This window comes from Polyodon spathula, chromosome 17 (assembly GCF_017654505.1).
Source record: "Polyodon spathula isolate WHYD16114869_AA chromosome 17, ASM1765450v1, whole genome shotgun sequence".
In the NCBI taxonomy this organism is placed as follows: Eukaryota; Metazoa; Chordata; class Actinopteri; order Acipenseriformes; family Polyodontidae; genus Polyodon; species Polyodon spathula.
Genome location: NC_054550.1, coordinates 22,353,604 through 22,371,525, shown reverse-complemented (window position 1 = coordinate 22,371,525; position 17,922 = coordinate 22,353,604). Strand labels below are relative to the sequence as shown.

General features: G+C 41.3%; 1 protein-coding gene across 1 annotated transcript in view; it reads right to left on the bottom strand.

The window, feature by feature from the left end:
- LOC121330420 (kinetochore scaffold 1-like) overlaps window positions 1-17,922 on the bottom strand; it is a 34,400-nt gene that overhangs the window by 13,557 nt on the left and 2,921 nt on the right. The window contains exons 7-14 of the mRNA XM_041276936.1: window positions 17,854-17,881; window positions 15,617-15,654; window positions 13,090-13,142; window positions 12,222-12,402; window positions 7,108-7,132; window positions 5,520-5,557; window positions 5,232-5,284; window positions 61-4,368 (exon numbers count right to left, since the gene is read on the bottom strand). Of these exons, the coding sequence (XP_041132870.1) occupies window positions 61-4,368; window positions 5,232-5,284; window positions 5,520-5,557; window positions 7,108-7,132; window positions 12,222-12,402; window positions 13,090-13,142; window positions 15,617-15,654; window positions 17,854-17,881 (4,724 nt within the window). The remainder of the gene's footprint in view (window positions 1-60; window positions 4,369-5,231; window positions 5,285-5,519; window positions 5,558-7,107; window positions 7,133-12,221; window positions 12,403-13,089; window positions 13,143-15,616; window positions 15,655-17,853; window positions 17,882-17,922) is intronic.

The window sequence follows — 17,922 nt, the reverse complement described above, 5'->3', positions numbered from 1 at the left end:
CCACTGATTGAGATCTATCTATTCATATTTACACACACATACTTTTTATAACAGACATACCTGTTCTGTATTTGAAGACACCCCATCTTGGCTCCTCCTTTTCTTAGTACTCTCAATTAACATTTTATCCTCGCTGCTATCTTCTGGCAATGGTCTTTTGTGGCCTCTTGTTCCCACTGGTTCTGGGCAGACAAAGAATGAATCCTCCATACTTCTCTTTTTTTGAAGTTCCTCCATAGGCTTGGTCTCATCATAACTGCTTGTTGGAAATTCACTGTTCAAGCTTTCAGCTGAATCCATCTCATCATTAAATTCTGGAAATATTTCTTCATCTCTATTTTGCACCAAAGAAAATGTACTTTCTAGCTTAGATGCATCTTCTAGAGCTCCCAAACCAGCTGTTTTAGTGAGGTGTTTTCCAAAGAGATGGTAGCCTGTTAACTTAGTTGGATTACTGTCATCCAAAAATCCTTCAGACGAATGTGGTCTCTTTTTATTCGGCAGCTTAGGAAGGAAAACTCCAAGTGACAACCTTTTCGTTTGAGGTGTTTCTTTGCTGAAGTTTACTGGCGCTGTCACATTCCTAGTTTGATCTCCAAGAACAAAACTGGTTTCCAATGGCCGATCCCTAGGCTCTTCAGGCGCTTCTTCCATGAACTCAGTTTTGTCACTAATCCTTTTATTCTCATTTCGACAGCTTTTGTTAGATAATGCATCTTCATTCTTGCAATCTGTGTTTTCAGGTTTTAACTCTATTACTTGCAAAGGGGCTGTATGACTAGACATTTCCTTCTCTGGACATTCTTCATAAATCTTTCTAATGCTTTTAAGCTTTGAATGGATAAGAGCAAGACTACTCCTTCTAGCTTTTGTGGCCACAAGTAGAGGCTCTTCTCCTGTAAATATGGATTCTTCACAGGAAGATGTTTTCTGCATTGATTTATTTACATCACCTTCCACCACTGGAGGCTGGTAGGGTGTATGCTCTTCATCATTTCCCATGTTTAAATCTTCACTTGCCTTACTCACATGAACAGTTTCAGTAAGTTCTTTATTTAGTGTCTGACACCTGAAACTTTCAGTGTTTTCCGAAGCAATAGCATTCAAACAGTTTAACTCGGTGGTTGGATCTGTACAGATTATTTTTACTTCTCTTTCAGAATCTAATTCATGTTCTGGAAATCTGAAAGATACACTCTTTCTCTTATGTTTTGCAGTTTGATTACCGACATTAGCAGCATCTATCTTGTCTTTAGAATCTACAACTTCTGCCTCTTGCTTCTCAGGGTCAAAACATATTTTTTTATTGTTTAGATGTTCACGGTTCTCATTACTGCCACCAATCCCACGGTTTTCATCCCTGCTTTCTCCTCTAGAGAAAACACTGTTTTGCTCATTAGGAGCAACCAATACGGATTCTCTCACATTTCTAGTGGTCTGCAGATCTTTGTTGTCGATTGCTACTGTATTGCTTCTAGTTATATCCATATCATCCTGTTCAGATGAAAATACTACAGTCCTATCATCAAAAGATGATACAACACTGCATATACCTCGAGTCTCTATAGGAAGGTGGTCATCTATACAGACAGTATGACTTCTGGTCATTTCCATTTCATCTTCAGTGTTTTTGTTCTGAGAAATCCAATTTATCTGCAGGGAGCTTGCTCTTCCAGGCTTATTTGGTATAATTAAGTTCTGTTTTGCACTGGCCTCAATGCTGCTACCGTCAATAGCAACTGTGTGACTTTTAGTAATTTCCATATCATTTTCATCCCCTGAAAACACTACGGTTTTGTCTAATGGATGGGATACTAAACCAACACTTTTCCTAGAGATCCCCATTACTAGATTACAATTTAAATTATTTTTGTAGTCGACTGCAACAGTTTTGCTTCTTGTAATTTCCGTGTCTTCTTGCTCTTCTTGCTCACCAGACAACAAAACAGCACTAAGGTCACTTTTACACAAAGACAAAGTAGATTTTAACACAGTCGTTTCTTTGTTTGAAGCTTGTAAGATGCTCTTGCTATCAATAGCCACTGTATGACTTTTAGTCATGTCCATATCATCATTTTCCTCTGCAAACATAACAGTTCTATCTGCAGGAAGAGAACATATACCAGCCACACTTTTTCGAGATTTTCTCGTCCCAAAAAGTGGATTCACAGTCTCTAAATGTTTGCAGTCGATCTTTTCTTTACTGGAGGACTCTGAAAGGCCCCTGCTGTCAATATCCACTGTATGGCTTTTAGTCATGTCCATATCATCATGTTCCTCTGCAAACAGAACAGTTTTATCTGCAGGAAGAAAAAATAAACCACTTTTTTTAGGCTTCCTGGTGACCCCCATTTGTGGATTAATAGCCTCCGTATTCTTGTAGTCCATCTTGCCTCCATTTGAAGTTTGTAAAAGACTCCTGCTGTCTATAGCCACAGTATGGCTTTTAGTTATGTCCATATCATCCAGTTCTTCAGAAAACACAACTGTTTTATCAATAGGTACGGTCCCAGGAGTACTTCTTTTGCTGGGACTCGCTGCTGGAACATTGACTGCTTCTATATTTTTGTAGTCTATTGCAACAGTCTGGCTTCTTGTCATTTCCATATCATCTTGTTCATCACAGACTAAAGCACTGTTCAGGCCACTTTTAGACAAAGACTTAGATTCTGAAAAGACTTCTGAAGCTTGCATAAAGCGCTTACTGTCAATAGCCACTGTATGGCTTTTGGTCATGTCCATATCATCATGTTCCTCTGTAAACACCACAGTTTTAACCACAGGAAGTGTTAAACCAGCCACACTTCTCCTTGATTTTCTGGTGAACTCCTTTAATGGATTAACTGCCTCAATAGACTTGTAGTCAATAGCTACTGTTAAGCTTTTAGTCATGTCCATGTCATCCTGTTCCTCAGTGAACATAACAGTGTTATTTGCAGGAAGTGAAAATAAACCACACACACTTTCCCGAGGTTTTCTAAGGATCTCCATTGGTGGATTAACTGCCTCCATATTCTTGCATGTCATATTGCCTCCATTTGAAGTTTGTGAAAGACTTCTGCTATCAACAGCCACGGTATGACATTTAGTCATGTCCATATCATCCAGTTCTTCAGAAAACACAACTGTTTTATCAGTGGGAAGTGACATTACTGGGGCAGCAACACTTTGACTAGTCCATGTAACTGGATTGCTAACTGCCTCAACATCCTTGTAGTCAATTACAACTGTCTGGCTTCTTGTCATTTCCATATCATCTTGCTCATCAGGTTGGGAGTAGTGAGCAGTGATGCTCTTCCTTGACAGATTCAGACCAAGTCCAGACATTTCTGTATGATTTTCTACAGTACTGCTTGTCTTTAGAGATTTTCCAGATTCACAGCGGATTTCCTTACCGGTACCAAACACTCTTTGTCCAGTCATATTAAGTTGTAGACTCTGACTATCTATTGCAACTGTGTGACTTCTAGTCATATCCATATTGTCATCTCCAGCAAACACAATGGTTTGATCTTTAGGGAAAAGGAACGAAGAGCCCGGTACACTTTCACGCAGTGCCTGGTTAACAGACTTTTTGCTAACAGTGTTACTCCTTTTTAGTTCCTGGTCAGTGGGAAATAATGACATACTTGGTTGATTTTTTTGATTTCCGGTAAAATCCTCTTGTTGACCAGTTAACCGTCTCATAAAGTTGCCGTCAATTGCAGCAGTGCGGCTTTTGGTAATCTCCACATCCGGCTCCGCCAACAAAACATTCCTTTTTTCTGGAAAGAAGTTCACACCTAAACTATCAGTGTTAGTTAGCAAAGAACTATTAGCATTGTTCACCCCCGGTTTGTCCAAGTCAAAACTGAACATCTCTGTACTTGCAGCAAAACTGTTTTCTTTAGCAGTCGTGGATTTACCCGCATTAAGTCTGGAAAGAAAATCCTTAAAGTCTACTTTTCCAGCTTTTAATGAATGAGGATTTGGCTGAATTACTGGCAGATTATCAATTGGTCCATTTAAATTTAAAGATGCACTTTGTCCATTAGGGTTAATGCTCGATAGGAACCCTGTAAACTGAGATTTGTTTTCTGCAAGGGCTTTCACAGAGAGCGCGTGATCTTCACAACTACTATAAGGTGTACTGTCCTGCCTTCTTCCGGACAGATTATCCTCTTCACTTGTCTTTACACCCGAAATGAACGTTTTGAAATCCAACTTGACAGAAGTAGAAGCTCTACTTTTCCTTTTATTGTCATCATTTTCATCAATGAGAACGGTGTGGCTACGAGTCAAACTCATGTCCTCATTGTTATCAGTGGAAAATACAACTGTCTTGTCTCCCATGGTTCTTTGTAAGTTGAACTGATCATTGCAGTTTTTCTGATGGAAAAAAAAAAACACTTAGAAAATACACAGAAACCCAAACCTTAACACCAAGACAAAACCTTGCAGTAGTATAGCATGAGGGCTGATGTTAAATGATTTTCGTATGATTTAACATTATTGTTATTATTATTACTATTGTAGCGGTAAACCTTGTAATGGTGAATGGTTATCCACATGTAAAAACACATACATATAAATTTACAAACGAGGAGAAGGCTATTCAGACCATCGCAGCTTGTCCGGTTCTAGGAGCTGACTGATCTTAAAACTTTGTCATGTTGGTTTCAAGTGATTTAGTCTCAACATGATTAGGTAACCCATTCCATACCTTCACAACTTTGTATGTGAAGAGGTTGAAGAAAAACGCTACCACTCTCAATAACATTTACAATATATGCATTAATTACATGGTTCTGGCTGGATCTTTAATTTTATTAAACAAAAGCGGTTTACTCACGATACAGATCATCATGTATTGGAATGCTAACTTTTATAAACACATTTTTCACAAAACATTCAATCTGTTTGGCATCCAATTTTTATTAATGTGAAATGGGGTTACAGTATACTTAACTATACACATCAATTTCTCTCAAGTTAACATAAAATGCATGTAACATATAATCAATTGGAGTATAAAAACCATCACATTCTATATTTAAACCAATATTTGGAAGCAAATCTTCATATCCTCAAAAGCAAATGAAGAACCAAAAGATTCTCAGCAACATAAAAGTGAACCAGTAATAACATTAAAAAAGAGAAATAGAAGTCAAGTAAATTACCACTGTGTCTAACAGCAGTCTCCAAGTTCAAATAATACTGGTTTTCACAGGACTGAATACAAAATCTTTTACCTCAAACTTTTGCTGTGTAACTGCATTGGAATCACAAATAAAGGCTTCCATGTCTGGGAAAAAAAATTATAATAATTCAATATGCTAGCTCAGGTATTTAATCATTTACGTTTTATATATGACCATGTTCCCTTAAAATACAGACAGTCTTTATAGATAGTGGGGGTGTCAACAGCTACAATATTGAGCACAAAGTAACTATAATTTGTCTGCAATGCTGAATTATATCAGCATTTATTCACCGCTCTTCATTCACCCACAAAAAATTTTAGTTAAATAAATACTTACCACTTGTCTGATGGTGCACATTCTGATTTGTTGTTATCCTAGAGTGACAAAAGTATTTAGTTAATTGAGTGTATATCTATTCACCCCCTACCAATAATGTCACATTTTGTTGAATTACAAATAATGTATGCAGTTTTTCAAACAAATTTTTTTATTCAAAGCTGTAGTGCTTAAACTGAACACTTATATAAGGAGGAGGTAAAAATGTCAGCAAAATTTGCAAAGAAAATATACAAAATGAAATTCACTGATTGCAAAAGTATTCAGCCCCTTAAGTCAGTACTTGGTAGAAGCACCTTTTGCAGCAATTACTGCTGAGTCTTTTTGGATAGGTCTCTACTAGCTTTGCAGTTTAGGATGGTGAAGTTTTTGCCCATTATTCACGGGAAAATTGCTCCAATTCTGATAAGTTTGTTGGGGAACGTCGATGGATGGCAATCTTCAAATATAAGCATAAATTTCCGATTGGATTCAAATCAGGACTTTGACTGGGCCATTCTAAAATATTAATTATCTTTTTGTTCAACCACTCCAGTGTGGCTTTGGCTTTGTGCTTTGGGTCATTGTCCTGCTGAAATGTGAATTTCCTCCTCTGTTTCAGGTTTTTCTCAAGGATTCGTCTGTACTTTGCACCATCCATTCTCCCCTCTATCCTGACAAGCATCCCAGTCCCTGCTGAAGAGAAGCATCCTCTTAACATGATGCTGCCACCACCATGCTTGACAGTTGGGATGGTGTTGACTGGGTGATGTGCTTGCGCCAGACCGAAAAGTTCAATTTTTGTCTCGTCTGACCACAAAACCTTTTCCCACATGCCTGCAGTATCATCTACATTTTATTGTTTTTGCAAACTCCATACATGCTTTAAGATGAGGCTGAGTAATGCCTACTTTCTTGCCACCCATCCATACAGGCCAGCTTTGTGTAGGAACCGGCTTATTGTTGATGTGTAAACACTGACTTCCATCTCAGACATAGAACTTTGCAGATCTCTCAAGGTCATTGTTGGCTTCAGAGTGACAACCCAAACCAGTTTCTTGCTTGCCCAGCTGCTCAGTCTGATCTGGGTAGTGTCTGGATGGAATGATGCATCTTCCACTTCTTAATGATGGTCTTCACTGTGCTGAGAGGGATTATCAGTGCCTTTGAAATTTTCTTGTTTCGAAAGCTCCTTGGTCTTCATGGTTGCTTTGTTGAATCACTATGAAAGTAGCAGCTTGAAAGTCTTTATATACGTGAGGGAAATTATCTACAAGTTAAACCACTTTGAGTACACAGGCTGAAACCATTTCACTAATTTTGTGACCTTTCAGACAAATCATTTGCACATGAGGCGATTTAGGGCTGCAGTAGGAAAGGGGTTGAATACTTATGCAATTGAGATTAATCGGTTGTTCTCTGTAAATCTTATTTATATTCTATATGCATTTTTTTTACTTTATCAGTGTGGAGTAATTTGTGTAGATTCTACATGTAAAGTCCAATTTGAAAGCGTCGTTGAGTATGTTCAGGTTCCTCAAAATGTGAAAACTTTGCAGTGGGGTGAATACTTCTAAACCCCCCTGCAAATATTGGATTTTGTACTTACTTTAGTTGTTCATCTGTTTTTTTTGCTGAAACGAGAGAAAACAAAACAAACAATCTGACTTTAGTGCAATTATAAAATCCTCTTAACAGTTGAAGGACCATGTCCTTAAAATAAATAAATATTGTGGCAAGGTGGGGAAATGGAGGGCAAAGTGTGAGGGAGGTTGGCAGAGGAAAAGAATGCTGCCTAAGTGAGTCCTTGCCTGGAATGTGGCCGAGGCACAAATTAGGTAATTGGCGATCAATTAAGCCTCAACTACATGGTATAGAAGCAGGCCTTTGTTCTCAGTATGGGGGTGGACTGCCATGGAGCTGGGAACTGAGAACTGAAACGAGTGCTATGTGTTTGACCACTGAAAGCTTTGCCCAGCCTGGTCAAAGATTGGCCGAGCAGATTGACAGTGCTCTCTGCTCAGATAGGGACGCGCTATCTATCGCCACCTCGTGGAGGGAGTCCGCGTTCCCTCCAGATATGGAGGTCAAGGAGGAGCCTGAATTCCAGGCTGATACGGCCCCTAGTTCCGAGGCTGCCTCATTACTAGCGCGCCACTACTGGCAGGGTCCGTGCCCGTGCGTATGGGGCGCGTGGCGGTGTACCTGCAAGTCCCCTGGACACAGACAGAGCCACACCGTTCTCTTCTTTCGACTACATGAAGTGGCTCCCTGAGCTCAACCCTTCCCAGCGTGCCCCGATTTCATGGAGGAGGTGCGTTCCTCTTGGAATCACCCTGCTACAGCACCGGCACAATGGAAGGGGCAGAGAAGCTGGGCCTGGCCAGGTTTCCCCCTTGTGGACTCCACCATTGCAGCCTTGGTTAAGGCTTCGCCAGTGGGAGGTATGCCCAAGGACCCCAACCTGCAGTGCAGTATCACGGAGAGCACGAACGTAGAGTCTAGCTGTCAGGAGCCCAAAGTACCCGCCTAGCGTCCAGCACACTCACTGCACACCTGGACGGAGTTTTGCGTGATGCTCCACTACCAGAGCCGGTGGCCATGGAACTTGCACATTGCTCCAGATCTCCGGCCTGCAGGGTCAGACCTTGGGCCAGAGCACGGCGGGCCTAGTGGTCACGAACAGACAGATGTGGCTGTCGCAGGCACGGGTGCCTAATGCTGATAAGGACGCACTGTTACATGCGCCAGTATCACCAGGACACACCTTCTGCCCAGCAGTGGAGAAAATCCTGCAGCAAAGCCTTAGGGAACGTGAGGCGTCGAGGGAGGTAGCCGCATTGCTCCCTTCCCCCTCTCCGGTGCGGGTCAGGTCGAGCCGCTGGCACTCCGCACAGACGCATAGTCACCCGGACGGTGCCAGTTCCCACAGCCCCACCAGGTGACTTTAGGCACCGCCTACAGGCCTCACCTCAGGCGAGAGGCAGGACCCTCCCTCAGCGTGGTGGACGTGGCCGTAGCCAGTCCACGCAGCAACAACCGTGAAGGCGGTTTCAGGGTTTCCGCCCTAGAGAACCGCCCACGCTAGTCCCGCCCCAACAGGGACCTTGAAGGCTGGCAGCCTCAGACCCACTTCGGAGCACAACAGCTGCACTACTGGCGTGCTTGCACCTCTGAAGTGCGGGTGCTCACAACCGTACAACAGGGTTACACGCTTCAGTTTCGTTCGAGACCCCCTCCTTTTCACGGCATCGCGACTACGTTCGTGACGGACCCGCTTCAGGTCTCAGTGCTCCAGACCGAAGTGGCAGCCTTGCTGGGCAAGCGTGCTATTCGTCTCGTAGATCCTACCTCTCAGAGAGGGTTTCTACTCGAGATGGTAGTTTTCTGGTACTGAAGAAAGACTGGCTTTCGCCCCATCTTGGACTTGCGGTTTCTAAAGCAGAAGGGGTTCCACATGCTGACTCATCGTCACATACTCCAGTCTTTCCGGCTGGGCCACAGTGGACTTACGGGACGCGTATATTCATGTTCCCATTCGTCCACAGAACAGGAAATACCTCCGCTTCACCTTTCAGGGCAATGCGTACGAGTTTTCTGTGCTGCCGTTCGGCCTCTCTCTAGTTCCCTGTACGTTTTCAAAGTGCGTAGACGCTATCCTCGCCCTCTTGCATCTGCAAGGAGTCAAAGCGATTAATTACCTCGAGGACTGGTTGATCTGTTCCCAGTCGGGGGAGGGAGTGGTGGTCCACACGGCGCTAGTGAAAGAGCATCTAGCGAGGCTGAGCCTCACCATCAACGATGTCAAGAGTCGGCTGACGCCGGCGCAGTGCATAGAGTATGTGGGACTCTGGCTGGACTCCACCATGATGCGCACATACCTGTCGGACAACAGGGTAGCAGCTTTACACCACCACCTCTCCCTGTTTCTGCAGGGATCGAAGGTGTCTCTTGTTTTGTGCCAACAACTGGGTCTGATGGCAGCGGCAGTATCAGCCATCAAATTGGGTTTATTACGCATGCGTCCGCTACATGGGTGGCTCAATGCGTTCCGGTTGCATCCCAAACATGACAGGCACTGTCGGCTGACAGCGTGTCTCACGTGGACGGTGGCCCTGCGCTGGTGGAGGATTCCCTCTCACCTGCGTCAAGGAGTCCGAATAGGGGCGATTTTCACCCGCAGGGTAGCGACGACGGACGCCTCCTTGGGGTGCGGTCTGTGACGGCAGAGGTTTTCAGCGGAACCTGGTCAGGCCGTCAGACGTCCCTGCATATCAACATGTTGGAGCTGCAAGTGGTGTCCGCCAGTACTTCCTACCCGTGGTGTGGAACAGATGTGCTGATCCGCACAGACAATCCATCAGTGGTGGTGTATGCCAAACACCAGGGTGGCCTTCGGTCCCCGGGGTTGCACCGCCTAGCCTTCAGGCTCCTGATTTGGGCCCAACAGAACTTACTGTCCTTTCGGGCGACGCATGTTCCGGGCGTGGAGAATCGGGCGGCGGACCTCCTCTCGAGGGAGGACCCACATCCATCAGAGTGGCGGCTCCACCCTCAGGTGGAGGAAAGCATTTGGGAACATTGAGAAGGCGCAGGTCGATCTCTTCTCTTTGGCGGAGATGACACATTGCCCCCTATGGTACTCCCTCCACCATTGCGGCGGTTTAGTGGCCCAGGAGAATTTGTTTTTTATTCCTGTGCCAGCTATTGAACGGCCCGCCCTGGAAAATCCTACCTCGCCGAGATATTCAGTCAGACGAGAGGCACACTTTGGCAACGGGAGTCGTGCAGGCTCCAGCTATGGGTCTGGCCCCTGAAAGAGACCGCTGGTCAGCCTTAGGGCTGTCAGACACGGTCGTGGGTACACTGCAGAATGCTAGGGCGCATTCCACTAGGTCACTGTATGCCTGTAAGTGGAAATGTTTTCAAGATTGGATCAAGACTGTTAGTACAGCACTAATCTCCTGTCCCATGCCCATCATCTTGCAGTTTCTGCAAGATCTGCTTGAGGCTGGTAGATCACCTTCCACAGGTTTACCGAGCAGCTATGTCTGCTTGCCATGCCCCAGTTGACTAAGCGTCCTCAGGCACGCATTTTTTGGCTACCTGATTTCTCAGAGGCGCTCGGCGATTGCGCCCTCTTAGAGAGGCCACTCTCCCCAAATGGAGCCTTGAGATTGTACTGGAGGGTCTCATGAGGGCCCGTTTGACCCTATATACTCCATCGAGTTGAAGCACCTGTCCATGAAGACAGCCTTCCTCTTGGCTATCACCTCCGCAAAACGGGTTAGTGAGCTGTAGGCGCTGTCTGTGCATAGCTCCTGTATGCGTATTTTAGATGATGGTAGCAGTGTGTCAATGCGTAAAAACCATGCTTTTCTCCTCAAGGTGGTTACAGCCTTCCACGTGAATCAGTCTGTGAAACTGGAGTCCTTTTATCCTCCACCGTTTGCAACAGAAGAGGATAAGAAGTTGAACCTTCTCTGCCCAGTTCGGGTATTGAGATGTTATGTAGATAGGACAAGAGCGCTACGTCAGTCTGACCAGCTCTTCGTCTGCCATGGAACAAGGACCCTGGGACAGCCCCTCTCCAAGCAGTGGCTGTCGCATTGGATTGCGGAAAGTCTCAACTGCGTATGATAGTGCTGACTTACCCCCACATGGGCGGATAGCTGAAAATTCCACGAAAGGTGTGGCTACATCACGGGCCCTCTTCCGAGGTGCTTCCATGGCTGAAATTTGTGATGCGGCTAACTGGGCTACCCAGCATACCTTTGCCAGGTTGTACCGCCTGAATGTGGTAGATCCCTCATTGCCCTCTGTGGGCACTAGGGTCCTCGAGGTTGCATGCTCACGCCGCTGACCTTGGTCAGGCAGGACTTCGCACCCCTCATACTGCCATTCTCTCTTCCCTTGCGACGGCTCTGGTACACGTTTCCCATAACAATGTTTGGTGGCCATCTTAGAATTGAAAGGGAATGTTAGTTTACGTGTCGTAAACCTGGTTCCCTGAAAGAGAAGATGGCCATCAACCACAAGGTCGCTTTGGTCGACATCACTGTTTAATCACAAAAGAAAATGATTCTCCCCTGGGTGACGGTTAAGTACCCTTGGGAGGCGGGACCGAAAGGGCCAATGGGGGAGGGTGCCTCTCAGCAGCTTTGATATAAAGAGCTTAGTGACACCTACCAATAGGTAGGAGTGTATCCCATAACGATGTTTGGTGGCCATCTTCTTTCAGGGAACCAGATTTATGGTAAGTAAACTAACGTTTTTGTGTGTCACTAATTGAAGGGTGCAAACCAGCATGGGCTGGGACGCTTTGCCACAAATTTTATATATACACACATCTTATACATGTAGATGAATAACTTTTGCAATTAAACTGGCCTGCCATATTCCTTAGATAACTTAGTTTGTGTGGTCACTATAAATAAATATTTTTGAACAACATATGCACTTCAATGTATCAGATATATGATGCTGCTAAAATTAAATTTCATACTACTTTTGTGTGATCCTCAATTTCAAAAGCAACAAATTACAGTTCTAGATGCAGATAAACCAAATAGGACATCAAGAGATATAAAGCTGGTTATGCAAATTCCATTTGATGTTTATACTGTAATTTATGAGGCACTATAGTGAGAAATTGACAGGTTTCCATATACTTTGTATGAGTGGTAAATATTCAGTAAATAATGATTTATTTAATTTGTTTACCTGCATTAAGCCTGGAAAGAAAATCCTTAAAGTCCACTTTTCCAGTTTTTGATGGAGGGTTTTCATTAATGAGAACGGTGTGGCTGTAGGTCATATCCATGTCTTCATTGTCATCACCGGAAAACACAATTGTCCTGTCACCCGTGGTTCTCTCAATGTTGACTTGTTCATTGTAGTTTTCCTGAAAAACATATATTTATATATCTATCTATCTATATATATATATATATATATACACACACACACACTTCATAGCATATAGAAGGAATGCATAAGCTTTGCTAGTTTTAGATTGATAGGAACACAACCCTCCAAGATTCTTCACCACGTAAAGTAAATTAGAAAGATGTGGTATGGATTGTATTAATTAGCATTAAAGAATGTGCTGTGCTATACACATTAAAAACAAACAAAATAACAGTAGGATTTTGCAGTTTGTCATTAATGAAATAACTAGTCAGAAAGAAAATAAGTTGTTCAATGAATTCTGCAAATGAATGCCCACATTAGTAATGTTTATAAAAGCTCCCTTTTTATAAACCTCCCATTTATACATTTAGTGCTTTGACAATTCTGTGTTTACATCGGTTGCTTCCCCATCAACAGGGACTGCATAAAGAATACACAACCACAGTGAATACAGAAGTTGTGTGATATTATCTTGGAATGCTGGGAAGTTAATTTATATTTGTTTATTTATTTGATAATTTATTGACAATGTATTTTTGTTTAATTTCAAGCTATAAAGATCTGTTACAAATGAATAACTAAAATATATGCTTTGCTTAAACCTTGGCAAATCAACCAGCAAGCATGCACACACAACTACAATATAGAACTTCAACCAATGTTACAGAAAATATCTTACGCCAAACTGTTGCTGTGGAACTTGGATGGGAGCATGAAGCAATGTTTCCATACCTAAAAGAATAAAGAAACAACAAAATTATTACAATTCATATTTCTGCCAGTAATCATGTTGTGCAAGTCAAAATATTTGGATGGATGTGAGATTTTGTATCCTATAAAAGTGCACAAGTTAACCTTTAAAAGGTAACCCTTTACATTACAGCACAAATTGCCATTTTGTCCAGACTGAACCACATAACTAAGGGCAGCATTACTAATCGTGGACTACCTAATGTTACTTTACCTTAATGTTATTTTAAGCGTGGATGTTCCTAAAGCATTTCAGTCCAGAAGAATTAACATTCAACGGGGGTCAATTAATAGTAGCTATACTGCAAGTATATATTTTTTATTCCAATATATCTCTTTCTGAACTTGTGTCCATATTATTAAAGATGGACTGATCATTGGAAATCCGCACCAATCATTAATAAATTATTAGTATTATTTTTTTGATGTTGGTAACACAAAATGAACATATGTTCCATTTACGCATAACCACCGTTTGTATGCTTGGGACTTTTCAGTTATTCATCATCAAAAGTTTTAGAACACCCCCATTTTTCCAGTTTTTATTGAAATTTAAGCAGTTCAAGTCCAGTGAATAACCTGAAATGGTACAAAGGCAAGCAGTAAACTGCCAGAGGTTAAAAAAATAAGTTTAGGTTACCAAAAACTGAAAAATAATTTACATTTCAGTTATACAAAAAGGCATTTTTCAGGGAGCAAATAATAGGTTAACAACTTACAGCTGTTCTGCAGCAATTGAAGTAAATTAAGCCTTGAAAGTTGATGCTAATAATTCCTACAGGTGTCCCAACTTTTGTTGATTACTTACAAACCCTCTATCTGTATAAAAGCAGTGTTGGAACAGACTGTGTTACCTCACCCTTTAAGCATTATTTGGACAGTATTGTACGGCAGGAAGTAGTATATTGCTATCATAATCACAAGAAAAAGGCAACTAACAAAAGGAAGACAGACCATTATAACCCTTAAAAGTGTAGGTCTTTCCTTTAGAGAAATTGCAAAGAAAGCCAAGGTGTCAGTGAGTACAGTTTCCTACACCATCAAAAGGCACTTGGAAACTGGAGGAAACTGTGACAGGAAGAGGTCTGGCAGACCCAAAGCCACAACAGAATCAGAAGACAAGTTTCAGAGAGTCAACAGCTTGCGTGATAGGTGGCTCACAGGGCAACAGTTTGAAGCTCAGCTTAACACTGGTCGAAGTAAGCAAGTCTCAGTTTCAACTGTGAAGAGAAGACTTCGAGCTGTAGGTTTGACAGGTCGAGTGGCAGTAAGAAAGCCATTGCTAAGATGGCAAAATAAGAAAAAGAGGCTTGCCTGGGCCATGAAGCACCGCCAGTGGACTACTGAAGACTGGAAGAAGGTCTTATGGACCGATGAATAAAAATTTGGAATCTTCGGTTCATCCCGCAGGGTTTTTGTACGCCATCGAGTAGGCGAAAGGATGGTTCCTCAGTGTGTGACACCAACTGTCAAACATGGAGGAGGAGGAAGAGTGATGGTCTGGGGCTCTTTTGCTGGATCAAGAGTTGACGACTTGCACAGAGTGAGTGGCACCCTGAACCAAAACGGCTACCACAGCATTTTGCAGCGCCATGCAATACCCTCTGGTATACGCCTAGTTGGTCAGGGGTTCATCCTACAGCAAGATAATGACCCAAAACATACCTCCAGGCTATGTCAGAACTACCTTAGAAGAAAAGAACAAGACGGTAGGCTTCAAATCATGGAATGGCCAGCACAGTCTCCAGACTTAAACCCCGTCAAGCTGGTTTGGGATGAACTGGACAGAAGGGTGAAAGTAAAGCAACCTACAAGTGGAACACATTTGTGGGAACTTCTACAACAGTGATGGGAAGAACTTTCCGAACAATATTTGATTTCCATTGTAGAAAGAATGCCAGAGTGTGTTCGACTGTTATATCTGCAAAAGGTGACTACTTTGAGTCAAAAATTTAGATTAAATTTTGTTAAACAAAACGATTCCATGATTTCTTTTTGCTTTAATTTCAGAGTACATTGAGACATTAAACTGCGTAAATTTCAATAAAAACTGGAAAAATGGAGGTGTTCTAAAACTTTTGACCGGTTGTGTGTGTAAAATGTGTGATGCGTTTAAAGCTCAAATACATGTTCAAGTGTCATTAAAATTCCAAGTGATGGTTTATGTGCCCATGACTAAGCTTTAGTTGTGGAAGTCAGAAAAGAAGGTACAACTTAAATGTGCAAGTACTGTCGAGTTACTATACATATTGTGAAGGAAAAAAAAAACGTCCAAGATTTTGTAAAATAACCAAAAACAACGTCATACACTACATAAAATTAAATCATAGCTCAAAATAAGAATCAAAATTATAAAACAAAAGCCCTATCAGATCATATAAAAAAAAAAAATCCACAGACACCACCTGTGCATCCATAGTTTATATAAATCTGCATCTTAAAAGAAAAAAACTTACCACTAATCTGTCGTTTCACATCTTGAACAGTATCCATCCTACACAATGAAGAAAAGTTTGTTAATTTAAAGTGTGTACAGATTCGGTTTCAGAAATTCCAACACTAACCAATCCAATACTGAATTTAAGAAATTAAAAAGGTAGCCCAAGAAGATGTTTCAGTGATTTGGGCTGGTTTGGGAAATTCCAGAGCACTTACAAAAGCTCAGATAGCCATTACAATAGGATCAGCTTGTGTCAAATCAACAATTCAAGATAAAACCCTGGAACCCTGGAGTTACGAACACCTTGGGAATGAAGTTTGTTCCCAAGACTGAAATTCCCGTAAATCTGAAAAAGAGTTTTCAATGGTTTTAATAAAATTGTGCACACCTACTATCTACACCCTCAATCTGGTGAATACAACAATACAGCACAGTAATGTAATTCTCATATTAAGGTTTTTAAGGTCTTTAAAACAGTACTATAAAACAGGTCAGGCAAAACTTGAGTTACTATTGAAATCGTAATTGTAGCAAAAAGACATTTAAACATCCAGGAAAAATGTAAAAATCCAGGAAAATCAGCTAATGTAGTGCTTCTTTATAAATAGGCATTTGTTCAGCTTGCTCAGTCATTCAGTCTCCTTGGCTTAAACAAAAAACTGTAATTTGTTTAAAACTAAAATGTTCCTGGAGCTCGGTCCAATGGTTAAAGAAACAGGCTTGTAACCAGGAGGTCCCCATCTGCGTGACCCTGAGCAAGTCCCTTAACCTCCTTGTGCTGTCTCTCGGGGGAGACGTTGTTGCAAGTGACTCTGCAACTGATGCATAGTTCACACATCCTAATCTTGTATCTTGTAAAGAGCTTTGTGATGGTGGCCCACTAAGAAAGGAGCTACATAAAAATATTAATATAATTATATTTTAAGTGTGGCTTTTCGTAAATGTTTTTTTTTTTCTTTACAAAACCTAAACATCTTAATTATGTTGATTTATTTTGATTTATTCATGCTTAAGTTTTATTTAAAGATCAAAATGATACCTCCTCCCTGCAAGTACAGACAAGTAGTGTAAACATTGAATAGAAATATATATTACACAGACCAGGGTTCACAAAAATGTGTTAACAGTACTTGCCCTTTGGGCAGTCCATTGTAGACATTTGGTTGTCCAAAAAAAAAAAAAAAAAAAGTCAGATTGCTCATAATTGAGCTATGAACTGTGATTTGTACAAAGCATATTGTACTCAATATAGGTACAGTATCTCAGGGTTCATACACTTTTTCAACATCAAAATCCCATACTTTTCCCAGCCTTCCATTTGTTTTTCTCAGTTAGATTCTACTAGTTTTTTGATAGTTATCCACATAAGCGGGGAGCTGCAGAGCATTATAGCTTTTTGATCCAGAGCGGAAATTGCTTCTGGTTTTCTAAAAGTATTTGTCAGAATCTGGAGGTACATATCTAGCAAAAGAGACAATGCAGGTATGCAAAAGAGAAGATACAATCTAACAAATCTCTTATATTTGAGAACTACGTTGCATTATTTCCAAAAACTTGTATACTGCAAGTATACATGTGCCAGAAAAGGATAGTATAATGGTACCAATAGTATACTAAAACTAGAAAATGTTGGTATATTTGCAGTATATTACTTTTTTGTAAGGGATGATATTGGATTCTGATCCAAACTTCTTTATATCCTCTTAAATGTTGAACACTATGGGAGGTGAAAAATAACAATTGAAATAAGAAATGCACACACATTATATATTAATGTGCAATTGTCTTATGTGAAGCATACAAATCAAAAAGTAAATAGAGTACACCCTCGCTATAACAACCCTGTTTGGGTCCAAAGCCTTTTGTTCGCTACAGTAAAAGGACAATCCAAAACGAACAACAAAAGCTGCTGGAATAAGTTAAGGAAGTCATCTTGGATAAAGGCGTTAGCTAAATTATTAATATTAGTACTGTTTTTAACAGTATGGACTTATGCCATGCGCAGAACGCAATATCATCTTTTTTTCATGGTCTACCTATTTCCTGTGACACCGGTTCTTTTATTATGTGTAGCTTTAGATGTGGTGAATAAATAACTTATATCAATAATTCAAATGCATTCAAATGCTTCTTCCATTCACTATATGATTAGAATAACTTGCCGTATATTGCTGAGTACTCTAATGTGGATTACCCATAACAAACGTGAACTTCATGAACAAATTATCTATTTTCTATTTTGTTTGTACTTACTTCTGCTGCTGCCCTTCCACTTCCTTTGCTGAAATATGAGAGAGAAGAACTTTGTGACATTTTAATTAC